At 39.1% G+C, this 27,975-nt stretch overlaps 1 protein-coding gene across 12 annotated transcripts in view; it reads right to left on the bottom strand.

The window, feature by feature from the left end:
• Nucleotides 1-27,975, bottom strand: part of HDAC8 (histone deacetylase 8) — a 243,617-nt gene that overhangs the window by 205,152 nt on the left and 10,490 nt on the right. Inside the window, exon 5 of one of the 12 annotated variants that reach the window (XM_045472535.1) lies at nucleotides 25,205-25,312. The exons of the other annotated variants lie outside the window; for them this stretch is intronic. Coding sequence (XP_045328491.1) covers nucleotides 25,205-25,312 — 108 coding nt within the window. The remainder of the gene's footprint in view (nucleotides 1-25,204; nucleotides 25,313-27,975) is intronic. 12 annotated transcript variants of the gene reach the window in all.

The raw sequence follows: 27,975 nt of genomic DNA on the forward strand, positions 1-27,975 counted from the left end.
TTTGTTTTAAACAGTTATTGCCATTGGTGTGCCAAAGCCAGCTAGTAAGTGCTGATTATTAAGTTATTCAGGAATTTTACAAGCCCTTGAGAGTATTTATATCATCAAAACTAGCAAATGCTATGAATTTAAGGCTTTATTTTTTCAGAGACCTGGGTTACCAGCATACTACTTGTTACTGTTACTGTTTCTATAAAATGACACATGTTCAGTAAAATATATTCAACTATTCAAACTTGAACAAAAAGTGCAATGACCTGAAATCTCACTACTGAGAAAAAAACCAAAAATACTGTTTGCTAGGAAGCAAAGTTTTTTTTAATGGAGAACACATTACATTGCTTCTTCATAACCTTCCACAATATGCCATGGACATCATTCTATGTCAATAAGCATAGAACTATGTCATATTTAAATAGCTGTATAGTATTCCATTGTGTGCATCTGCCATAACCATTTTATTGTTGAGTATTTTAGGTTGTTTTTGCTCTCATAATACTGAGACCAACATTGTTGCATGTATTTTTAAAGTGCATTTGTACAATTTTCTATCTCCTTTGAGATAAATTCCCAGAAGACTGCTGCCTCATAGAATATGCTTATTTTTCATTTTGATACATATTGCTTAACTATCTTCTGTAAAGTCCAAAAAAACTTAACGTTCCCACCAGTAAGTACAGGAGAGTGCCTGTTTCCCCACAGCCTTGGTAACACTGTGTTAATCTTTGCCAATCTCACAGACAAGAAACAAAGATAAATGGTTTTATGTTCATGTCTTTGATAATCAGTGAAAATGAACATCTTTTTAAAATAAATGTTTATTGCCCATTTGTATGTCTTTTGATAACTGCCTTTTCGTGTCCTTTCCCCATTTTTCTAACATGGAAGACTTTCTGCTTCTTGCCCTTTACTTAAGACATTTTCCTTCCTTAGATTTCTGTACACTAGTTGGCCCTTGAACAGCATGGGTTTAAACTGTGTAGGTCCACTTATACACATATTTTTTTTTGAATAAATACAGTACAGTATTGTAAATATATTTCCCTTCCTTATGATTTTCTTAGTTACATTTTCTTTTCTCTAGCTTACTTTATTGTAAGAATACAGAATATAATGCAAATACGTGTTAGTAGTTAAGTTTTGGGGGAGCCAAAAGTTACATGCGACACCTGAAACTAATGTAACATTGTGTGTCCAATATACAAAAAAAAAAAAAAAAAAAAAAAAAAAAAAAAAAAAAAAAAAAAAAAGCTATCTGCAGATATTTGACCATGCAGGGGGTGAGTGCCCCTAATCTCCATGTTGTTTAAGGGTCAACTATACTTCTTTCTGAGTCCTCTCCTACAATGTTGCTAGTTCTTTCTCAGGTTTCTCCCCCTCTGTTTGCCCCTTAAATGTTGATGCCCTATTCTCTTCTACTCTACCTACTTTTCCCCTGTGATGTCATCCACTCTTACAACTGTAATTAAAATCTCTAACAATGTGAACAATCCCGATAGTACTAATGCTATTAATAATTGCAAACATTTACTGAATGCTAGGTACTGTAATTAGTGCTTCCATGGAATAGCTTAGTTACTTCCTCACAGGAAGTATGTAAGGCAGGCACTAGCATGAAGCTCCATTTTACAGAGGAGGAAACAGAGTCAGGAAAAGTTTAACTGGCTTGTCCAAAGTCACAAAGTTGGTAAATACAGAGCTGAGACTGAACTCAAGTCTTGCCTGATGCCAACCATACTTTATTACAAACTATGACTACGTGCTATGTACTGTCTACATTAGAGGTTTTCAACCTATGGCCCATAGGCCAAAACCAGCCTGATGTGTTTTTGTTAATAAAGGTTTTATTAGAACACAGCCATACCCAGATCCACTTAAATACTGTCTATGGCAGCTCTGAAGCAACAAGAGCAAAGTTAAATAGGTACGATAGAGACATTATGGCCCACAAAGTCTAAAATATTTACTATCTGGACCATTACAGAAAAAGTTTATCTACTTCTGATCTATACACAGATAATTCCAAAAATCTACATCTTCATCACTGACCTATCTTCTGAGCTCTCTATCTATCAGCTAGATACCTCCAGCCCATTAAGTACTTCAATGTCAACATTCTCAAAACTGGACTCTAATGCATCAGTTCCTGCCATTCCTGACCTCATACTCTACGCCCAGGGATATGACTGCATACTGCCATTCCTTACTTTTATACCCATGGCAGATATTGCTAATTGATCACATTACTCTTACCCATTAAGCCCAGAAAGGGCTTCAGAATCTTTCTTAACACAGCCCTTTATGAAGGCCTGACATGGGATTGGCAGTAGCAGGTACAAAGAAGGGGTTGGAGTAAAAAACTAGGAGGTAGAGTCAGTAGGATATGGAGATGATGGAGGCCAGTGTTTCTAGCATTTGTCTGGGTAGATGGTGGTATCTCTGACTGGTGGCCACTATCAATCAAATGGAATTGGCACATGACATAAAACCTATCTGCCATCCCTTTAAGGAGAGCCACACCTAGCTTCTCAGTGGTCCTGGAATCTGACCAAGCCCTTTCACAATTCCATGTACCTACACATGATTCTTTACTCCAGGATGGCACTCTCCTGCTCTGCCTGGCAACTCCTTTTTCCATGTTGGACAACCAGCTCAAAAGTCGCTACCATGAAGCTTTTCCCCATGTGGATTAGTCATTTCTATGTGGTGCCCCCACCAGCTCAGAACTCTATTGTAGAACTGATACATAATATATACATTATACCATATCTATCTTTCATAGATTGGTCTGTCTATCCCACTAAACTGAGAGCTTCCTAAAAGCATGGCATAGATATTCATTTTCTTTGTGTCCCTGACATCTAGTAGTATCCAGGACATAGCAGAATGACAGTATGCTAAACTGAAAGGAGGATAAAATCATGCAGGTATCACCATCTAGCCAGACCAACGCTTGGTACGTAGTTCTTGACTCCAGCGCCTTCTCTGCACCTCCCACTGCCAATCGTAGGTCAGGCCTTCATTATTTACTCTCCAGATTATTGCCACAATCTCACTGCATTTAGTTTTGGTCCCTCACATTGATCCCCTATGTTAATTCCCTCATTCAACAAATATCTATGAGTGTCTACTAGGTTCTTTTTGTTCTAGGCACTGAGACAAAATCCTCATCCTCGTGGAGTTTGTATTCTAGGACAGAAAAACACAACCATCAGCATGACCCACTTGTATGCTGCTCTGACCATGTCATTTTCCTTAAAACCTTCAGTGGCTCTTCACTGTTCATAGTCCAAATTATCTGAATACGGCACATAAAACCTTCCATGACCCAACCCTTAGACACTCTAATTTCATCTTTGTGTTCTGTACTCTACCAATACTGACATGTATATACCATGTTTTTTTCCCCTGCCTCCCTGCCTTTGCTTTTGTTGTCCCCTTTGCCTGGAATGTTCTTCCCTCTTTTTTGTTTTTAACATTAACGCCTATTTCTTCATGATTTAGCTGAGATAGCACTTAATTTAGAAAGCCTCCCCTCTTCTACCTGAGGTTAAGTGCTTCTTGTCGATGTCCCTATAACAATATCCTGTGCAAACCTCTATTGCTGTGCTTCCACATTGCCTTATCTGTTTTCCTGATGAGGTGGGACTCCTGGAGGGTAGAGACTGTCTTATTCATCTTTGTAACTCCAGGAATCTCCTCTAGTATAACACATATAGGCACTCAATAAATATCTGTTGAATTAAGGACTGTTACTTTCACGTGCCATTCTAGTTTATACCCAGACACTCTGCTGCATTCCAGACTTTTATAATTAACTGCTTACCAGACATCTTTCTACCTCTCAGGTACCCCCAAAACCCCATGAGTGACAATGAACTCATCATCACCCCTGAAACCTACTCTTCCTCCTGTGTTCCTATCATCATTTTTTTCAAATAGCAACCTTAGTGTCAGTTTTGATTATTCTGTCTTCTTCTCCTTGATAATTTTACTTCACAAATCCTCCCTTTTGGCCCCTCCTTCCTGTTGCCGCTGCCACTGCCCTCATTATCACCACCCTGGCTGGCTGTACTAGCCTTCTAGCCAGTCTTCGTGCCTCTAGTCTCACCCCTTGGATGTAATCCTCTACGCTGTGGCCAGAGTTATTTTTGTCAACGAAAAATCTGATTGTGTCACTTCCCTGCTTAATGATCTTTTCTGGCTCCCTACTGCCTTCAGGATAAAGTCCAAACACTTTAGTACAGTACACAAGGTCCTTAAGGATCTGGCCTCATCTAAGTTTCCAGCCTCATCCCCTGCTACTGGCTCATACAAACTTTCTGCCTCAACCATACTGAACTCTTGTTCACAAATCTTATTCTCTCATGCTTTCCTACCTTCACATGTTCAGCTCTCTTTTCCTTATCCTTTTCCTCTGTATCTGCCTAGGCTTATAATTTTTTGCCCCTGAAGACTCAGTTCAAGCATCCCAACAGCCTCAGTACTTAAATCCTGTTATGAACATAGTACCTCCCCACATCCCTACTGAGCTTAGTGTCTCTGTGTGCTTCCCTAGTACTCTGTGCCTATAACAGCCATTAATCACATTATTCCAGAATGCTAGTTTACTTGTCAATATATCCCAGTTGACCACAAGTTTCTTGAAGTCAGGGAAGTGTCAGTGTGGTTTATCTCTGTATCTACAGCGCCTACCATGTTTGCTTAAAACACAATAAAAACCCAACAACCAAACAAATGTTTAAATAAATGAATGCCTTCTTGACTTTACAAATGCTGATTCCTTTGCCTGGCATATTCTGCCTGGTAAATTCCTGGGTCACTGTTATATCCCTAGCACCGAGCAAAATGTCCGACATGCAGTAGGTACTCAATTAACACTAACTGACTGAATGAGACCATGCTGAAATGCCACCTTCCTGACCCCTTAACAGCCCTACGTATAGCTGATTTGTCTCCACTCTCAGCTCCTTCTCCTGGAATACTTGTCACATTGCATGATTCATATGACTGCTTCCTTGCTAGAGTGGGAGTTCCTCGAGAAAAGAATTTTGCCCCACTCATCTCTGGATCTCCAGTTCCTAGCACAGTGGCAGGCATATAAGGGATGCTCAGAGACCATTTGTTGAATAAATAAATGAATGAATAAGAAGACAGGACTTAGGGGAGCCTCTAGAAATATCTGAATGGATCTTTTAGACTGAGGAAGTAGACTGTTGTGTGTAGCTGCAGGAAGCAGAATGGCTAGAAGAAAAATGGCATTATCTCAGCTCAACAGAAGAAATAATTTTGTTAACTTTTAGAACGGATTGAAGATCACATGAGATGCTGCTAGGGAAAGTGAGCTCCCTGTGACAAGAGGTGTACCATTAGACATTGGAGAATGCTAGGCTGTGATACTGGAGAGGGAATATCAACAGCAGATAAGAAGGTGTGGGTGGGGTGATGGTTGGAGGTGATGGTGGTTGTCATGCTAGATGGCCCTTGGGGTTCCTTCTATATGGATCATCCATTAACCCGCACCCCTAAGAGGTGCCCACAGACTGGGACATGGCTTCTCCACCAACCAGACCTTTCTTAGCCAACCCAGGCACACAGCTGCTCATTATTATCTCCTTAGGGGCCAGACTACCTTACTTCTGTCCTTATCTTTAATAACTACCAATGTATCTGGCACATAGTAGGAGTTCAACAACTGTTTCCTGGATTGTATCTGACTATTCAGATATCAAAGACCCTTCCCCTCTGACTGAATACATATTTTTTGAATGAAGTTAATTTAAATTCTACTATGTGACAGGGTGTGGCTTATATTATTCATTAATTATTTACTGGGTACTATTATATACAAGCAAGGCCACATGCTAAGCACTGTGAAAGAGAAAGCAACATGGACTTTCTCTTCCAGGAGATTATAGTGCAGTAGGAGAGAGAAGCTATGAATACAGTAAGTGCAGTAGAGATATAAAGTGCCTAGCACATGGCGTGCTATATAGTAGATACTCATGGAAGGCTTAATAGTGGCCCCCAAAGATGTCCATGTCTTAATCCTCTGAACCTGTGAACGCTACATTTTATAGCAAAAGAGACTTTGCAGATGTGATTAAAGATCTTGAATTACCTGGGTATACCCACCCTTATTGTGATTATAAATGTCCTTAGAAGAGGGAAGCATAGGGGGATTTGACACAGAAGAGAAGGTCACATAATGGAAGCACAGTCACAGAGAAAAGCTATGCTGCTGGCTTTGAGGTTGGAGGAAGGGGCCATGAGCAAAGAATATAGCTCCAGTTTACACTGGAAAAGGCAAGGAAACAGATTTTCCCTTAGAGTCTCTAGAAAAAGTATAGCCCTTGTTGACACCTTGATTTTAGCCCCCAGAAGATTCATTTCAGACTTCTGGCCCCCAGAACTATAAGAGAATAAATTCTTAAATTTTAACCTACTAAATTTGTGGTCATGTTATAGCAGCAATAGGAAACTAATATAGCACTTAATAAATATTTGTGAATAAGTGGACTTAAAAAAAGTTATATAAAAGAGGTAAACATATAAGGATTCCCTTGGGGTGGAAGAGAGCCTAAAAAGCTTTAAAAATGCTCCAAGGAGCCACGAATCACTTTTCCCTTGACTAGGCTGGCTTGGGGATTATTTGTGCAGTTTACTACTTGCCCACCATGGTGCTAGCAGCTGGTAGCCTCCTGAGCCACTATGGAAATCTACTTGGGGGTCACTTCTAGGGCCCTCACACTGCCTGAAATGCTATGTATGCCATGTAGCCCTAACACCTGAAAGTAGGAACAAGTTTTTCACTGAACTCTGATAGCAATCATAATCTTCTTTAAATTATTAGCTATCAACTATAGGTTATTTTATGTTATCTTCTAGTTGCATCAAACATCTGAGTGTTACCTATTCAATTACAGAAGAGCTTAAGGGCAGGGACCATAGTTTACATATATTTTTGGATTTTCCATGATACTAGACATTCCACAGGGACTCAGAAAATACTGCTGACAATCAAGAAGCTGGGTAGGGGGAAAAGTGTTACTTTATGCTTCCTTTTCCAGACCACAACCAGTAAACTGACTCAATTAGATATCAGATATCTATCTCTCTATTTATCCATCCATCCATCCATCTATCCATCCATCCATCCACCCATCCAACATTGATTGTTATCTTACAATGGGCCAGGCATATACTTACTACATTCAGTGGATACAGAAGTAAACACCTAGTTTTTGTTATTGAAGCCTTGGATGACAAAGACTGTTAAACTAACATTATAACACAATATGCTAGAGGCAAAAACAAATACTATTAAAACAAAGGCAAGAGCAATTAATTCTATGAGAGTCAGGAAGAACTCTAGGAAGGTGAAAATTAAGCTGTGCCTTGAAAGGAAAGTAGTTTTCCAGGAAGAGAAGAGGTGTATAGGACATTCTAGACAGAGGGAGCACATGGGAAGTCACAGAAAAGTTGTGAAATGAAGAATTGGCTAGAGCAGGGAATGACAGGTGATGACACTAGAAAGATATGCTAAAGCCAGCCTTTAAAGTCATTCTAGGGAGTGTCTGGGTTTGTATTTTATATGTGAAGGATAACCAATGCATCTGATTTCTACTTCATGTGAAAAGCATCCCCCAATAGAAAATTTGCACTGCAAAGAGGATGTTTTAACTGTGAAATTACTATATAAAAATCTATATTATTTAAATAAGTAAAACAATAATCAGAATCTTTCTGAAAAGTGTAAGTTTGGAGGGGTCCCTGAGCTAATTCCTACTTCCCTATCCTTCCCTTCTACCAAGTAGAAAAACAAAATGCTGATTATTCAAGGAAAAATTCTTTTCTGGTGACTAAAATACACTACTACTCTACTATAAGACCCAGAATTTCTTTTAATTGTTTTAGCTTTTTAATTTTTATTAATTTTTTAAATTTTAGTATAGCTATCTACACAATGTTACATAAATTTCAGGTGATTCACAACATAGTGATTCAATACCTCTATACATTATGCTATGTTCACCACAAGTGTAACTGCCATACAACACTGTTACAATTATCACTGACTGTATTCCCTATGCTCTGCCTTTTATTCCTGTGACTTATTCATTCCATAACTGGAAAAATGTGCCTCCCACCGCACTTCACCCATTTTGTCCATCCCCCTACCCCTCTCCTCTGGCAACCATCAATTTGTTCTCTGTATTTATAGATCTGATTCTACTTTTTGTTTGTTTTGTTTTTTAGATTTCACATGAGTGAAATCATATGGTATTTATCTTCCTCAGTCTGATTTATTTCACCCAAAATTGTTGTTGCTGTTGTTGTTGTTATTATTATTATTATTATTTCTCTTCCTCCTTCTTTTAAAAACAGTTTTAATGAATAAATCACATGCCATACAATTCACCTATTTAAGGAGTACAATTCAATGGCTTTTAGTAATGTTCACAGAGTTGTGTGTATCCATCACCACAATCAATTGTAGAACATTTTTATTCACCTCTAAAAGAATTCCTGTGCTCATTAGCAGTCACTACATACCTCACTTTTCCTGAGAGCTCCTGGGCCCTGGCAACCACTAATCTATGTTCTGTCTCTACAGATGTACCTACTCTGGACATTTCATACAAATAGAATGTATACTATGTGGTCTTTGTGACTAGCTTCTTTAACCTTAGCATGTTTTCAAGGTTCATCCATGTTATAGCCAACCTTAGTATTTTTCTTCCTTTTTATTGTCAAACAATATCCCATTGTATGGATATACTTTTTCCCCTATCCTTTGGCTATGGTGAATAATGCTGCAATGAGCATTAGCATACAAATTTTTGTGTGGACAAATATTTTCAATTGTCTCAGGTATATACCTAGAAGTTCTAGGTCATATTTTTTAACTCTATATTTAACTATGTAGAACTGTCAGGGCGTCTGGGTGGCTCAGTTGGTTAAGTGTCCGACTTTGGCTCAGGTCATGATCTCGCGGTTCACCAGTTTGAGCCCCACGTCCGGCTTTGTGCTGACAGCTCAGAACCTGAAGCCTGCTTCGGATTCTATGTCTCCTTCTCTCTATGCCCTTCCCCCATTCATTCATTTTCTCTCTCTCTCTCAAAAATAAGTAAACATTAAAAAAATTGAACTATGTAGAACTGTCAAACTGTTTTTCCAAAGTGACTGCCATTTTATATTCCCACCAGCAATGTACAAGTGTTCCAATTTCTCCATATCTTCTTGAGTATTTGCTATTGTCCATCTTTTTTTTTTTTATGACAGCCATCCTAGTGGGTATGAAGTGGTATCTAACTGTAGATTTGATTTACATTTCCCTAATGACTAATGATGTTGAATATCTTTTAATGTCTTTATTGGCCATTTGTATATCTTCTTTCAAGAAATGTATACTCAAATCCTTTGTATATATTTCAATTGGGTTATTGTTCTTTTTATTGCTAAGTTGTAAAAGTTTTTTTTTTACATATATTCTGGATATAAGATCCTTATCAGATATATGATTTGAAAATATTTTCTCACATTCAGTGGGCTGTCCTACTTATTTGAAGATATTACTTGCAGCATAATTGTTTTTAATTTTGATGAAGTCCAATTCAGTTTTTCTTTTGTCACTTGTGCTTTTGGCGTTGCATCTTAAGAAACTACTGCCTAGAGGCACCTGGGTGGCTCAGTTGGCTAAGTGTCTGAGTCTTGGTTTGGGCTAAGGTCATGATCTCATGGTGGTGAGACTGAGCCCTGCATCAGGCTCCATGCTGGGCTTGGAGCCTGCTTAAGATTCTCTCTCTCCCTCTCCCTCTCTTTCTGCCCCTGCCCCCCTCAAAAACAAAACAAAACAAAACAAAACAAAACAAAACAAAACAAAACAAAACTACTGCCTAATCAAAGGTCACAAAGATTTACTCCTAAGTTTTCTTCTAAGAGGTTTATCTCTTACATTTAGGTCTTTAATAATTTTGAGTTAATTTTTATATATGGTATGAGGTAAAGGTCCAACTCCAATCTTTTGCATGTGGATATCCAGTTCTCCCAGAACCACTCATTGAAAAGACTATTCTTTCTCCATTAAATGGTCTTAGTATCCTTGTCAAATATCAATTGACTATGGATGTATGGGTTTATTTCTGAACTCTCAATTCTATTCAATTGATCTGTATGCCTTTCCTTATGCCAGTAACAGACTGTTTTGATTACTGCAGCTTTGTAGTAAGTTTCAAAATTGGGATGTGCAAGTCCTCTTTGTTCTCCTTTTCCAGGACTGTTTAAGTTATGTTGGGTCCCTTGTAATTCCATATGTATTTTAGGATAATAAAGTTAATTTCTGCAGAAAAAGCCCAGGCCCGGATAATGTCACTGGTGAATTCTACCAAACATATAAGGAATAAGTGATACCAATTATCTATAATGTCTTCTGGAAAACAGAAACAGAAGGAACACTTCTCAACTCATCTTATGAGGGCAGTATGACATTATCTTGTATATAGAAAATCCCAAGGATTTTACTAAAAAACTGTTAGAAGCAATAAGAATTTAACAAGATTGTAGGATATAAGATCAAAATATAAAAATCAATTATATTTCTGTACCATAGCAATGAATAATCCAAAAATGAAATTTAAAAAATTCTGCATATACATTATAGTATCAACAAAACTAAATACCTAGGAGTGAAATGAACAAAAGCAGCATGAGATTTGCATACTGAAAACTACAAAACACTGTTGAGAGAAGTCCAAGATCTAAAGAAATGGAAAGAAGTTACGAGTCTTGAAATGCATATTTTCAAGGGACCTGCCTAGTAGAGCAGATGGTAGCCTCAGAACTTGATATATGGTTATTGTTACATGAAAGGATAAAGAAAATAGCTGATACTTTTCCTGATGTGGGAAGATGCCCTTTAGACATTTATTTAGTTCATATATTTTGGGTTTTTAACTATAATTAGCTAGAAGGTCTGAAATGTTATATAGGTATATATATATAGCTAGAAGGTCTGAAATTTTTATAATTCTGTGTATCATTTTTTTTATAGAGCTGCAATTGTTGAAATTTCTGTAAATTTTCATAGTTGTTAGTAGTTTAGGACAAGGGCAGTTTTTCTAGCTGTAACTTTGGCTTTGAAGAGTACCCCCATCCAAGCCTATAGCCTTTATGATCCAGGGTTGTGCCTACAAAATTACACTCTTACTTTCAAAGAAGGCACTTTTCCCCTTATTTTCAGTACTAACTGATAAAACCTCTTAACCCTCTGGAGAATGTGTTATTGGTGCTTCTATTGTTGTAGCTTCATTAAATGATTCTATTTGTACCCTTATATAAGATAATTTCTTTTTTAAAAAAATTTCTTTGAGAGAGAGAGAGAGAGAGAGAGAGAGAGGGGAAGCGAGCATGTGAGCACATGGGAGTGGGGTAGGGACAGAGAAAGAAGGAGAGAGAATCTCAAGCAGGCTCTGCACTTGCTGTCAGCATGGAGCCTGACATGAGGTTCAAACTCACAAACTGTGAGATGATGATATGAGACAAAAAGCAAGAGTCAGATGTTCAAATGACTGAGCCACCCTGGCACCCCCCACTTGTGGATAATTTCTATGTTTAAGAGCCAGAATGGTTACAGGAGATCAGCAGGAGAGAAAATTGCAACTAAGTGGTTAGAAATGAGAGGTATACCAGAGATGGAAAGCAAGATGGCTTTCCCAGAAATAGGTAATGGTCAAAATTTTCAGTGTTCTTTCCTTTTTATATCTCTTATCCATCTAATTCTAATGTCTCTTATTCTTTCTAGACAACACTCAAACTGTTTTTATGCTTTGACCTACATGCAAATCTACACAGGTTGTATGGTGCTACAAAAAATAAGGAAAGTAAAATTCTTTGAAATTTATCTTTATGTTGGTATGTACACTATGTATTATAAATATACATGTTATATATATATATATATATGTATATATATATATTTCAAATAGTAATACTAAGACAAACCTTATAGCAGACACATCCCTAAAAAGTTATATGATAACACACTTTTTGCAAATCAAATCTTGAATTCACTAAAGAAATTTATTTAAGGAACTCAGTAGATGAATCCTGTCATAATGAAGGCTCCTTCTATAAAATGAATTCTCTGTTCAACCCCTGTATCTATTCATTTGGTAATGTGCATTTTTTAAAATTTCCTGGTTTTCTTAAATTGGAGCATACCTATATTTAATCTTTAAGACAGTGCTGAAATCACTATTAGAACACATTAGCTTTCTTTCCCTCTCTGCTGGACATGATGATCTAGGGAAGGAAAAATGAGCTAACAGGTCCTAGCTTGTGCCATTATAGCTTGTGACTGGTTAACATATTATATAATCAGATGTTTCCATGCCTAATGTCCAAACCTTGTCATGATGTCTTCTGTGGGCTCCCTTTCCTGACACCCTGTTTACTACTCCTGCAGCCAGTTCATGTTGCTGTCTTTTGTGAGAATGGACTCAATAACTTTTACAGATCAAGAGTTCCTGTGTTTATTTATAATGCCATTGTTTTCTTTATCAAAGAGCGAGAATGAAAAACCAAAAATCCTTCTGTAATTTGATTTCATAGGTATGTCCAGTAAGTCCTCTTAGAGGCTTACATGTTCCAATGATAGAAACTGGGATAAGAATCAGGAGACTAGGTTCTCTCTGCCTTAGTTTTTGATTTATTAAAAAGTTCCTACCTTACACATCTCCTTCAAAGGAATATTATCATAAAGAGTTCAAATAAAAGCATTTATAAAAAATTCAAAGTACTCACTATCCCCATTATCCAATTCATAACTTTTCTCACATTAAGACTCCAATTCTAATTTAACATAGCTAAATAAATCAGCTTTTGCACACCTGCCTCTCTCCACATAAAACATGCACACAAAATACATGTACCTGACTGTGGGAAACCAGAAATTAGTTCCACATAATGGACTTTCTTTTAACTACCTATTCTACATTTATAGTCCACTTTAAGGGCTCTATGCCTAGTGCCGGCAGTTCTAAGAACAGTGAGATCAGTTTGTCTACAGTTGTTCCCAACCTTTTTTGGCTCTGGTACACCTACACTTGCTTCCAAAAATATACCCCACAGTCTGGTGCTCAATGGAATGAAGAACGTCCCTGTGCTAATAGAATATAAAACAAAGAAGGCAATGGATATAGTTTTATATTTTAGGGTACTCATAACAACACAGGCAAACCAGTGGAAATGATACAATTGGCCCTTTGCTGAGAGAAAGCCGTCTGGGATTGTTTTTTTTTCAAGGTGCGAAAGATTTACACTTATCAGTCTGAACCCCCCCAGCTTGGCCTCCCTTGTGACTGAGGATATGCTTTTGAAGAGATGGCTGGCCAAGGTAAATGGTGCAGCCAATAGCACTGGAATCAGCAAAAAGCAACTGACAAAAATCAAGGTCTTGTCCTTATTAACATTGTATTCTAATTGCCTGAGCTAACTAGCTACTGATACTGCCTGCAAAGAAACCAACTTTCATCAGAAACAAAAATGCACTCGAGTACTAATACAGATAAATTGTTTGTCTCCATGACCTGCATCCAACATTGAGCCTATCCCAAAGTTGCCATCTGGTAAGATGGAAAAACCCTTTATTTACCTGAACAGTTTTAAAAATTCCATAATTTATAATACCATTACCTTCAATGATCAATTCTATTTCATGTGAGTGGCTTGCATTCCAACTATTTACACTACATTTCTTTTTTCTTTTTCTTTTTTAATGTTTATTTATTTTGAGAGAGAAAGAGTGCAAGTGAGCGGGGAAGGGACAGAGAGAGGGGAAAGACAGAATCCCAAGCAGGCTCCACACTGTCAGCACAGAGCCTGATGTGGGGCTTGAACCCAGGAATGAGATCATGACCTGAGCCAAAATCAAGCGTCGGACGTTCAACCGACTGAGCCACTCAGGCGACCCTACACTACATTTCTTATAATTAGCATACATTTCTGAGAAATTTTTAGCAAATATTGATGTTGTTTATATGAAATAGGTTTTAAAGGGCAAGCAGAAGTCTCTAAAGTTAATTAAGGTACCTTTTTTATGGATGTATATCTTTCTTAAAGGAAGTTCACAGATAGGGATTCCTGGTCAAGACATTAATAAGAGCTTAACAACCTTCAAGATACTTCCTAAGGGAAACTGTAATAATCTCTTGAGAGGTTTTGTTAGTTGTCTGGCATAAAGCCCATAAATTACCTCTTGACTCAATCTACCTTGTATGATTTATTATTACAGTTATATTAAAGTACATCAGGCAAGATCAGTGATTTTCACCCCTCTCAATTTAAATCTTACCTTGATTTGCCCCCAGTCTCCAGAAGAGTTTAAAGAGCCAGTTTTACTGAATTCCAAAGACAGTTCATAAAATGCATGGAAAATAAAGATTCTCAGAAGAAAAATCCGCCAAATTCTAGCAAAGACCAGCTAGGAAGTGTATGTAGCTTACTAGCATTCCAACTAAATTAAGTGGTATCATTGTGTAAGAATCTGTGTGGGTAGTTGGATTAAATATTTGAAAATATGCCTAAAAAAAGGAAAGCAGAGTTTTATTTTGGTAATAATACAGTTTATATTAAAGACAGGTTGGGGTAGAAGATTAAATTAAAGTAAAGCTATAGAACAATATGTGACCCTATCCAACATTCCTTCCTCTTTCCTCCACAGAACTCTTGGTTCGTATATTTAAGCAGTAAAACTAAAAATGAAATCTCTCACTATAGTACAAACATTAAAAAAAAAGTAAGAGCAATTAGTCCTAGATACATACTGTGAATTTGCGCCTTCAATTTCCATTTAAGTTTCCTGAGAAAAGATGATGCCGGAATGGATTTAGGACTATGGACAATAAATAAAAAGGTTTGCTCTAAGTGCACACTGTATTAGAAAAATTCACCAGTGCTACAGACAACTTGTCCTCCTAGCAAGGACCAGTTTCAGGAACCATTCAGATTACAAAAATAGGTGCTGGGAATAAAGATGGATTGTATTTCTTAGGCTCACTTGATGAGTCCATTAAATAGACTGGAAAACACATTAAAATACATAAAATACCTTCTTCTCAAAACGTCAAGGTTATCAAAATAAGGAAAATCTGAGAAAATGTCACAGCCTGGAGGAACATAAGGAGATAGCTTAAATGTAATGGTGTACTAGATGGGATTCTAGGACAGAAGGACATTAGACAAAAAAAAAAAAAAAAAATAGGGAATCTGAGTAAACTATGAACTGCAGTTAATAATGCATCAATATGGATTAATTAATTATAACAATTATATCATATTCATGTAAGATGTTAATAATAGGGGAAATTGGGTGTGGGATACATGGCAACACTATATACCATTGCTCAATTTTTCTGTAAATCTAAAACTATTCTAAAAATTAAATTTATTAAACATGCATTATATTTCTTAGGCTATTTGAAATGACTCCACCAATGAAAAATACTTAATACTGAGGGCGCAGTTCATCAACGGCCTGAATCAAGGGCACTCAGGGCCATCAGCTATGAGCTGACAGCAGGACAAGATCTCCACACCTCCATAGTAATCCAGCTCAGAAAGCTGCAAATCCAGGCACCCAAAACCCTTTCAGAGAATTTCAATAGGAACAATGGAAAATCAAGACAATTAGCAAAACCTGTTTAACTTTCTTCATCCCAGACAACCCTATAGCTCTCAAACACACTGTGGACAGCACGTTTCAAAAGCAGTGAAATCTCCATTTGCAGAATTCCAGCTAACAATTCTGGAGGGTCAGGGCCAGCCCAGACAACCAGCATCCTTCATCAGCTGCCAGCCTCTCTTGAAAGAGGGAGGAGCTGGTATCAGAGCAGAGGCAGCCAGGGTCATTAGTGGCTCTTAGCTCAAGCACTACAATGTGTACTGTTACCTAACACTATTGTTTACACAAATAAAGCACATAAATGCCAAGTCGGACTCTTGCCCTTCTCTTGTCTAAGGATTCTTTAAGCACCAAGAATCATGGATGCTATATTTATCAGCCAGGTTATGAACTCTGAAGGATAGCTTTCTAATGGAAATACTGACCACAGTTAATTAGTCAAACACAAATTTCAAGGTGAAAATCTCTTGACTCTAAATATTCATTCTTTCATTCAAATTATAAATATTTATTGAAGAACGATTATGATACAGATGCTGAGATGATGAAAAAATTAGCTCAGCAGAACACTTCGAACTGATGAAACAGTTTAGATGAACATCAGATCAATAAATAGAAACAATGGATGACGTTAAAGAGAATCTCATCAGGCAGAAAACATCCTTGATTTAGCCTTGCATGCCCTCTAGTGGTCCCTTGGCTAAAATGCAAAGCTTATATAAGCCCACAGTTTTTGGTCATGCTGAATATGCTGGAACTCTGACGTACTGACTGCTTATTCGACTTTATGAACACTTAAACTTCTGACTGCGGTGTAGAATCTCCTCCCTCCCTCCCTCCCTTTCTTTCTAACTCTATCATTGTCCTGGTTCTGATAATTTCATAAAATCTGTTAAGATATTATCATTGATTCATTCAACAAGTATTTATTGAGAGCCTACGTTGAGAAGGAATTAACTCATCTTTCCAACTTAATAATTTTTAATTTTCCAAACATTTTGACACTCAATAAGTCAACTGGTAGTATGAAGGACACACCTCCAAACAGCTGGGAATTAATGTTTCTCAGTCATCTCCTGCCCATCCATTCCAATTTTCACACTTGATTATTCACCCAACAAAATTTTATTGAGGGTTTACTATGTGCCAAGTAGAGTTCTAGGCAGTGAGCTATAGTAATAAACAAAAGAGATAAAAATCCCTACCTCCTACAAAGTTTATTTCATATAAATATAAAATAAATAATAAAAATAAAGTTATATTCTAGTGGGAAAAGACAGGCATAAATAATAAGTAAATTAAATAATTTTTTGATGATTAATAGTATGGACAACAATCACACAGTGTAAGGGCAATGGGAAGCTTTTTTGCAATGCAAATCTTAAAACATGGCCAGGGAGTCTTATTGAGACAGTGATTATTCAGCAAAGACTTGAAGGAGATGAAGGGGCACTAGCTGGGAGAAGAGTATTTCAGGCAGTAGGAACAGCAAGGGGAAAGACCAAGAGGTGGGAATATGCCTGGTAGGTTCAAGAGATATGAGAAGTCCAGTGGCCAGAGAACAGCAAGGAGAGGAAGAAAACAGTTTTACAGGAGGAAGAGGGGAGAAGGAAGGAAGGTGCAGGGCTTTGTAGGGTAGAGTAAGGACCCTAGCTTTTACTCTGATTGAAACAAGGAACCAATGCAATGTTTTGTCCCTTCTCCTTATCCCCAATAGCCAATGGATCACCAAGTTCTGTCTGTTATGCCTCTAAAATCACTCTCAAGTGCTTTCCTTCCTTTTTACAACCACTGTCACTACCTTTAGTCACACTTTTAAGATCTCTTCCCTGGTCTCTGAGCATAACAGTCTGTTCTTTTTTTTTATTAATGAGATTGCGTAGAAGGGTGAACTGATCTGGGGTCAGGAGGTAGAGGTGGAGGCAAAGGGCAGGGCATAAGAGTGCAATTTACTTGCAGTCCTGGTACCTGGACCTGAAAACAAACGCCAGAGTTACATTTAAGAGAGAATGCTAAGGTTCAGCTAGGAAAGCATGCCTATAATAGGCTTATAAGATCAACATGCTGATGGGTGGTCCTCCCAACTATCTCCTGATCAACAACCTTGTAGTGAATCAGGCAGTTGGACAATCATGATGTTGCTGGAAAGCTAGCGCCTCTTGCAAGATGAAACTGGTCTCCAAGCCCTAGATTGCTGAGGCTAACTGCAGGGTACAGCATAGACAAGTGCATCAGTCAGTAGCAAAATACTTGGATGAGTGATCATGAAGTAGCAAGGGCACAATATTCTAAAAACTGCTTGCTGATATAGAAGGTCTATGGGAAGACGACTAAATTTCACCTCAGAGGTTGCTAGGTAAGAGTCCTTCAATTTTTGGCATGGGCAGACAGGGCTGTGCCAAAAGAAAATCTAACTGGTGTCTCACACCTGAATGATCCAGTTAGTGTAATTCATACACTACTCAACAGCAAACACTTTCTAAATTTTTTTTTATTATTACATTTCTTTGTTTTTGAGAGGCAGAGAGAGACAGAACATGAGTGGGGGAGGGGCAGAAAGAGAGGGAGACACAGAATCCGAAGCAGGCTCCAGGCTCTGAGCCGTCAGCCCAGAGCCCGCAGCAAATAGTTTTTCTATGTGCCAGGCATTATTCTGTGTGCTTTACACATATCACTTCATGTAATACAACCGATATCACTTCATGTAATACAACTGCTTTGTGAGGTAGGTACTATTATTATCTCCATTTCATAGGTAAGGAAATCAAGGGACATAAAGTTTAAGCAAAGCTGTTCAAGGTCACATAGAAAAAGTGGTAGTGCTGAGATTCAAATCCAGGCAGTGTGACTTCAGAATCCCTGCTCTTAACCTCTATGCCATGTTTGATGATGAAGGCTAATTGAATGTGTACTTGGGTAGTCCATACTTTGTCGGCAAGGTACTGACCAGGCTCAGCGATGTCAATGGTTCCAAGGCAACAGTAGGCTAAATGCCAGGAAGAGAAGAGGTCTGGATAGAGGAGTTGGATAGAGGAGTTGTAGTGCATTAGAAGAGAATTCTGAGGAGGTTGGCCCAGAGGGCCAATTGTATTATGTATTGGAAGTACAGAAGTAGTGCTGCCCTCCTCCACCCCCACCAGAACATGGTTAATCCATATGGCCTGGCAGGTTGTCTGCTGGTAGTGGTATGGTGGAGAGGCAAATGTGGCCGAGGATGATTTTGCATGGCATTCTCCAAAACTAGTGTATGAACTGGAGGCTGTGGTTGGGGAGCAGATGGCCATGGAACCCGTGAAAGTAGAAGACCTTTTAGATGTATGGGCAGCAATGGCTGGTATGAATTGAGGTAACAGGCAAAGAGGGACCCACCACTAGTAAGAAGGTGTTACAGATGTGGGAGGTTGGAAAATCTGTACTGAAGTTCACTGGGACAATGTCCCAAGAGCCTGAAGGTTACCTTGGTCTGTTTTTACCTCAACTACAGTGATTATTAGTGGTTAGGTCAGAATGGGGCAACTAGAAAAACCTTTAGACCAGGAGTTCTCAAACTGTGCTGGGCATCAGAATTACCCAGGGAGGCAGTGGCAAAAAGTGAATATTCTTGGGCTGCACCCTTAGAGGGTGTGATTCACGAATCTTCATTTTAGGATTAAGATGCAAGTGGTCTACAGAACACAGTATGAAACAAAATCCGTGAGATTATGTGCAAAGTTTGAATGGGCTGTGTTGGCCTGTTGGAGTGGTACCCATGAGCACAGGCAAACCCTGATCATAATAGCATGGGGCATCTCGGAACAACATAAACCTCTGGGCTGCCCTGGAATGGGCCCGAATCTTTATGTTCTATACATGCATCTGCCTGCTCCCTATGCTGTGGCTGGGGTAAATGGCTATGACTTTCTTGGGCTGAAACCCATTTCTACTGCCTGTTGGTATTCTGAATTCTGAAATAGGATGGGTGCTTTGGGAAGGGTCTACTTTACCTGGTATGGGTTGAGTTTACGAGTCTGCCTTGGCTGCTCTAGGCTATAATTGTTTGAGCTCATGATCACAAACTGTCTGTCCTTCTAAAAGGAAGTGTCTCCTTATCTTGAAAGTGGCCTTGATCACTAAGAGCTCTTATTCCCACTTGGGGTAATTAACCTTGGTTCGGGCCAACTTCCTGGAGATGTGGGCGCAGGGGCAGAGATGAAAGTACTCAGGTCCTCCTGTAACAGGACAACAACCCCAACCTATCACCCTCCCACTCCATCCACATCCTTGCACATGGATGCTGAAGGCATTAGTCAATGGTACAGGCCAAGGCTGGGGTAGAAGGCCTTCAGCTACAGGAAGGTCATTTTTGTGTCTGGGACCAAATTCCCTTCATTTCAGAAAGGCTTACATCTTATCCAGAAACACAACATTCACACTTCAGGGCTTGGCCTGGAGACAGTACTACTAACATCCCACTACCATGTAGCTTAGAGATTCTGTGACATCACATTAAATAAATTTATCAAACTATTGCTCAGGTAAATAACTATTCTAAGAGGTGGTGTGTGATCTCATTTGCTTGAAGAAGGCAGGAGCACCACACAGGAAGTTCCATACATTACTTTTCTTAATCTAGATGAGGTTCTTGGTGCCCCTAAGGTATAGACAGCTCTGTGGATAATAGAGACTTATGGAATTAAATTGGGAGGTTCCAGGTTAACAGAAAGGATTTTGAATAGTGAATACACTGAGGCTGAAATAATCTTGACAGAAAATATTCTCTGCTTTTTATTTTCAGAAAGTGTCTCAAGGCCAATGCAGAAGAACTCGAGGATCTGATGAAACCTGCAGTCAGTTGCTGTCCACAGTTTTTATATTATAGAAGGCCTTGATTTTAGACTGGGAGAACATCTGCTCCTTTGGTATTAAAGGAAAAGTCCTGGGTATTGGCACTAGTGTACAGTCAATTTCCCAATCAGGCGCAGTCTCTCTGTCTCTCAGTAGAGAATATCTTCATTTGTCTTATGGGTATGGGTTGGACCTAGCAGTGTAAAGGTTTAGTTGAACAGAGAATTCTATGTGATGTTTGGGAGGGGTAGGGGTATAGGGAATCCTGGCAGTAAAAGTCTGACAAAGCAAAAGACATGAGTCTTGAAGGCAAGAGTGAATAGTCTACTCTGTCAAGAGCAGCTTATAGGCAAAGGGGAAGTGTAAGTGCAGTGGGGGACAAACAGTACCAGGGCTGACTTCAGCTGGATAGGTAGTGGGACCTGCTGGACCAGGGACTTTTCTGAGAGGCTACCTAGGACCCCCTGAGTATAACCCAGTCCAGATATAATAAGTGACTTTTATCAAATGCTATGTACCAGGTTCTTTGCTAAGCTTTTTAATGTAATTATTATTAGATTTAATCCTTATAGCCCTATAAGGTAGATAACTTAAAATATTATATCCAATTTACAAATGAGGACACTGAGGCACAGAAGTTTTACAGCTAGTAATTGAGGGAGCTGGGATTCCCTGGACAACACTGAAGTACTGTGATGTATGGTCCTCCCCAGTTCTAAAGGAAGTATAAGAACACATCTCATCCCCTAGAGGCTAGGGGTGGTGATGCCATAGGAACAAAGCATGTCTTAGCTGTTTCCTACTTTGCTGCCTGGCTGGGCAGTCTTCTGATGGAAGGGCTGGTGCCTTACAGGTTGGGCACATATTGAAAGAATGATCTGGGCTACTACAGTAAAGGCATGTCTCTTTTGTCTGGTGATGTGTCTGTTCTCCAGGTGCCAGCATTGAATGGGTATAAAGAGAATCCAGGCCTCCATTTTCATGTAGTTATCTGTTTGTAAAGGTTGGAGGGCAGGAAGTACAGATACAGGAGTGGGGCTGGCCACTCAGTTAACAAGTTATACTCTGCATACAGCCCTTTGGGGAAACTGTAATGCAATCCACTGTCATTCACTCCATGCATAAGGAACTGGAGGCCTTGATAATACAGCTCTAGTGCCTTTGATCATAATTTCCAGGTGGGTAGTACTTAAGAGCTAGAGGTCTAGTTCTACATTCTTGTAGAGCTTGCCAAGACACAAGGCAGTTTTATGGCTCCACCATTTGCTGCCCCCCAGGTGGAAGTACCAGAAACCAACAGCATTCTAGGATATATCTCTGTCTCTTCTCACAGGGAAGCAGGACAGAGGGGGCCCAGCTGGCAAAGATCCGGTGTTGCCATGTGGTAGGCAGAAATGTTATCGGACAAAAGGACATAAACAGGAGTGTGGGAGGACGAAATGCATCATTGAGCTAGAGATGTAGGTCTTAAATGGATTATCAGAACAGGATAAAGGAAAATATTGGGAGCTGAGATGCAGAGTCAAATAGGTTAAGAGACACCAGAAGGCAAGAATGAGGAATAGCCAGTCAAAGTGGACAAATAAGATATCTCCAGACAATTCTGGAGGTTAGGAATCACTGTTCTGTGTTGGGTTTTAATATCTCCTAGCACATGTTTACATGGACAGGGTGAGTCCCATTTAAGGGAATCTAGATGCGACAAGATGACTTCCTAAGAGTCTGACTACAAAAAGCAGAATCAAAGGATTCAAAGCAGCCTATGAGGAAGTGATAGAAGAGAGCAAGAGTTGTTTTACAGAGAGTATTGGTCATTGGGCAGGCACTCTTCAGTTCACTAGTAGGTAACCCACTCAATCGTCTGTAACACCCTCCTTCCCTTCTTTTGCTCTGGCTTCACAAGTGGTGGTTCTCCTCCTCCCAAAGCCACTCACCCCATCCTCTCCTGCCTTCTCTGAGACTTTGCTCCATTTCTTATCCTTCTCATATTTCCAGTATTTCCCTTTCAGCCCATACATATTATTAAATCTTTTAGAGCAAACCCAACAAGCACCCCTCAAGCCTCACTTTCCCTTGACCATTGCCCTCCTCTTTCCTTTCTTTCCATTCAAACCTTTGGACAGTTTATGTTCCTTTCCTGTCCATTGCTTTAGTTCCTGCTCACACTTCAACATTTTGTATTCCCATCCCTCTCCAGGATGTTATCTTACCAAAATCATTAGTGACTATGTTACTTGCCAAATATGACTGACATTTTAAGTACTTCTCTGGATTGACCCCTCCATAGCACGTGGCACTGCTGAGAGCTTTTTGCTTCTTTAAACTCCTCTGCTCCCATGGGATTCCATGGTCCCTTTCTATTTTGATTATCTGGCTGGCCCTGATTGTCGCTTTTTGGCTGAATTCACTGGGGCCTCTTCTTATACTTGCCCGTTACAAGTTGGTGTTTCCTGGGGCTCTAGGCTCTACTTTCTTTTTCTCCTGACTCTCTGCCTTTTCCCTAGGTAATCCTGTCCATTTTCATGGTTTGCACCACCACTTTATATACTGGCAACACTTCTGTTTCTATTTTTAGCTTCCACCTCCATCTCCAAATTGGAGTATCCACTTTCCCTGGCTATTACCTTTGCTGCACACCAACACCTATTCTTGTTGAGGTTTACAAGGGTTAAGTACACAGGTTGGAAAAATCAGGCTGCCTGGGTTTGAATAACAATGTGATCACTTACCAAGCTTGAGTAAGTTGTTTAACCTCTTTGTACTCCAAATGGGTAAAAGAGAGAAAATAACAACATCTGCTTCTTAATATGAGAATATATGAGAACTATGAGAATATATGAGACAAAATTCAGGTAAGGTAGCATCTAGCATGTAGCTCAACACATTGGCTATTGTTATCAATATCCTGCTTTCTCTGGGACTCCGCTCAAGGAAGCCAGAAACTTGAGTTCTCTTCCTCCTCTTTCCTCTCCACTCATATCCACTAATCATTAATACTTGATTTTATCTCTTAAAGCTGTCTCAAGTCAGCCTTCACCATTCTCCATCCCACAATCTCACTACTCTGCCTTAGATCAGGTCTTCATCACTTGTCATTGGGAGGACTTGCTTGTGCCCTATTCAGTCTCCCTACCTCCAGTCAACACCTCCTTCAATCCTTCCATCCTCTATGACTACAGAGTTAGTTTCCTAAAATACAGATCTCACGTTACTTCCTCACATAATTTTGCAGTGCCCCCCCCCCCATTTCCTACTACAGAGTTTCTCAAAGTATGCACATCAGAATCACTCCTAAAGTTTGGAAGTTGTAGGTTCTGACACACTACTCCAAACCTACCCAATCAAGATCTCTGAGAGAGAACTAGATATCTACATTTTTCATTTGGGGGATTCAGATATTCATGAAGCCTTTCATAACCCATTTCCTACTTTTCTACCTCACCTTCTGCCATTATCCACTTGGTACTTTAACACCTCCAACACTACAGGGCAGTGTGTAGTTTCCCAAATCCACCAAGCTATTTTACATTACTCTGCTTTTACAAAGGCGGTTGTGGCTTTCTGAATGCTGTTCACCTTCTTGTCTCCCTGGCACACTCCTTTGCATCCTTTGAAGTCTTCTTCGCCATAACCTCCCTACTGACCAATCTTATTTTACTTCTTTACAGCACTATTTCTCAATCATTTGCTCATTATCATTTCCTAATCCAAGGAGCCTTTTTAGATAAGTTGTCTTAATTGACCACTCTATAAAATTTTAATATCACAGATATACTGCACATCATAAACCATGTAACATCTAAGTTTTTTGTTTTCCCCCACTCACAAGAATCAATTTTTGCTCTGGTGGCAGACACTACTCTCCAACCTGGTCTTCTCAATTTTCACTTTTGATTTCTCTGGTAAGTCTTTTCTGATTCTCTTCCTATCTTTTTGAACATTTCTTCTCCAGATTCCTTTGTAAGCCTATCTTCTTCTACTTGTCCTGTAAACACTGGCATTCCACAAGGCTCAGTATTTGTTTTGTTTTGTTTTTCTGTATTAAAGATGCCTCTCAGGTGATTTTTATCTATTTTCTTAGTTTTAATTACCACCTATCACGCTGTTGATTCCCAAATCTGTATTTTCAGTGAAGATAGCTATCCTGAGCTCTAGCATCTTGCTATTCCAAGTATGGTCCACAGATTGGCAGCATTTAGTATCATCTGAGAGCTTGTTAGAAATGCAGATTCCCAAGTTTCATCCCAGACCTCCTGAACCAGATCTGCATTTTATCAAGACCCCCAGGTATTTCATATGTACAATAGAGGCTCAAAATTACTGGGCTGGACCCTGTTACCAGCTCTCTAGGAGACATCTCTGATTACATGCTCCATAACCACATCAGCTCTCATCTCTTACTCTTCTTGGTTAATGGTAACAAAATTCACTCAGTCATCTACACAAGAAATCTAGATCACTCCTTCCTTATCATTTATATTAAACTGCTTACCATTCCTATCTCTTCTAGCTACTAAATGGCTCCTGAATTTATTTGCTCTTCTATGCTCATCACCACTGCTTTCACTTCCTTTTGGGTAGATTATTACAGTAAAGTCCTAATCAATTTCTCTATCAACATCCTCCCCCAACTCTCCACCAGTTTACCTGCTGACTTGCTAGAATCAGATCCCTAAAATGCAAATCTGATCATGTTACCTACTCCTGGATAAAGCTTTCTTCAGTGACTTTTCATTGTCCAAAGCCAGGGTTCTTAACCAGGGATCCATCCATCCAGACAAGGGCTTTAAGAGAGTCTTATACTTTCTGAAATTACAAGGAAAAATTTGTGTATGTGCACTTTTCTACACAGTAGACAGTATACATAGTTTTCATCAGATTTTCAGAGGGTCCATGACCAAAACAGGTCAAGAACCACTGATCTGAAGGATTAAGTTCAAACTATGTAGCTTGGCATATAAGGACCCTTTATACCTCTCCTACCTTTCTTACACTTACCTACAGGAGTTCCAGCTTTAATTACAGACTTGGAAGTTCCCTCAGCCTTCATGCATCTCTGTCCCTGCACATGCTGTTTCTGGAATAACCCCAAAGTTACATACATAGCCAGTACATGGTGTGGCCTGGATTTGCACCTAAGTCTTATTTCAAAGTTCACAGTCATTTCACTCCACAGTGACTTGACATTTTACATTGTGGCCTAGTACACACAAATACATACACATACACTAGAACAAGTTTCATGAAATCCACCTTGGGATCAAAACATGCTGGCTGCAGCCCACTAAACTGATACAATGTTCTGTTAGTGAACTGCAACTCTCAGTTTAAAAAACACTGGGGCGCCTGGGTGGCGCAGTCGGTTAAGCGTCCGACTTCAGCCAGGTCACGATCTCACGGTCCGTGAGTTCGAGCCCCATGTCAGGCTCTGGGCTGATGCCTCAGAGCCTGGAGCCTGTTTCCGATTCTGTGTCTCCCTCTCTCTCTGCCCCTCCCCCGTTCATGCTCTGTCTCTCTCTGTCCCAAAAATAAATAAACATTGAAAAAAAAAAATTTAAAAAAATAAAAAATAAAAAATAAAAAACACTGCACTAGACTTTTGCTGATACAGAAAGTTCTTATTACTGAGAATTTATTGCCTTAGCCCCAGAAGTATCAAGGTTTTGAGGTTTCCTAGGGATACACAAGCTGTCATAGCATGAAGGCATTTGCTAATGAACTGACCACTTTTGTCAGTCTCCATTCAAACAACCTACTCGTTTAAACACTAGTACCTATCTCTATCCATCTGTTCAATCACTATGTTTTTTATGGATTGTCATATATATCAGTGAGCAATTCACTACAAATCTATCACAAAGTAAAATTACAAATCTTATAAAAATATGCAAGACATCATGAAGTTAACACACAAAACTGACAACCAGGATCTGTAGACCAGTTTACAGATGAAGAGGAGAAAAATAACTAAGGATAATGATTTTAAAAGTTGTTCAAAAGAGAGTGATTTGAATACCAAATGATTAAGGAGAAGCCCTCAGAAAAACTGGAAAAGCCCTTGAACATTTTTGGCAAAATCTACCCTCTTAACGATTGTGCTGCAAAAATCTCACAGAAAGTCAAATGTACCATCTTGAAATGTTGCACACTTTTGTTTGAAAAATTAGGCCCAAACAAAAGCAATCAATCCTCAATGCATTCTTTGTTTGTTGTAAGAATTACATAGCATTCAATTCTATTAAGACACAAATGAATTTTAACAGTTTTTAATTATTCAAGTTAGTGTACTAATCAAGCCCTGCCCGCTCCATTATTTACTCTAAAATTTTAGTCCTTTTATTTTTAAAATATAATTTATTGCAAATTGGTTTCCATACAACACCCAGTGCTCATCCCAACATGTGCCCTCATCCCTGCCCATCACCCACTTTCCCCTCTCCCCCAACCTCCATCTACCCTTAGTTTGTTCTCAGTCCTTAAGAGTCTTTTATGGTTTGCCTCCCTCCTTCTCTGTAACTTTTTGTTTCCCCCCTTCCCCTCCCCCATGGTCTTCCGTTAAGTTTCTCAAGATTCACATATGAGTGAAAACATATGGTATCTGTCTTTCTCTGCCTGGTTTATTTCGCTTAGCATAATACCCTCCAGTTCTATCCATGTTGCTGCAAATGGCCAGATTTCATTCTTTCTCATTGCCAAGTAGTATTCCATTATATATATAAACCACATCTTCTTTATCCATTTGTCAGTTGATGGTTTAGTCCCCCTTTTAAATGGGTTCACTAAGTGGCCTTCTGTCTGGTAGCAAGTACCCTCGAGTAATAAGAACCTCCTGTATAACTCTTTGTTTCCTCATCATCTGGAATACAGCAGGAGCTTAATAAAAGTTTGTTAAATGAATAATTGCAATGGCGTTCTCCTCTCTAGTCTCAGTTCCCTCAGATCCAATCTGAGGCAATCCAATTGCCACCCTCTCTAAAATTCTTCAGTAAATCCCCACTGGCCCGAGAAAAAAGTCCAACTCCTCAGCATAGCTTACAAAACCTTTACAGTCTGGTCTTGCTCTATTTGCCCTCACATTCTGGCCACATTTAACTACTTGCAATTCTCCAAATGCCCCATACTTTCCACTGCCCTGTTTTTATTGTTCCCTCTGCTTGGAAATCTCCATCCTTGCTGATGATAGGAAGGCAAACTCCTTCTCCTTCTTCTGTACACTCCACCACCCTGCACATAACTGGAGCATACACTGGTCATATTGTGTCTGTACTGTAACTGCTTCCCACCTTGTTCCAAGCAGTTTTTACTATAAAAAGTTCTGCTGATAAAATACACATTAGAGAAGATATAGGAAACAGAAAAAAGATACATGTATACGTGTGTATGTATGTATGTGTGTATCTATATATATCTATATCTTTCACAGTATCATCATCCTCACAAAGTCACCAGTATCATTTTGTTGTATTTCC

The sequence above is a fragment of the Leopardus geoffroyi genome, chromosome X (genome assembly GCF_018350155.1).
Source record: "Leopardus geoffroyi isolate Oge1 chromosome X, O.geoffroyi_Oge1_pat1.0, whole genome shotgun sequence".
NCBI lineage: Eukaryota > Metazoa > Chordata > Mammalia > Carnivora > Felidae > Leopardus > Leopardus geoffroyi.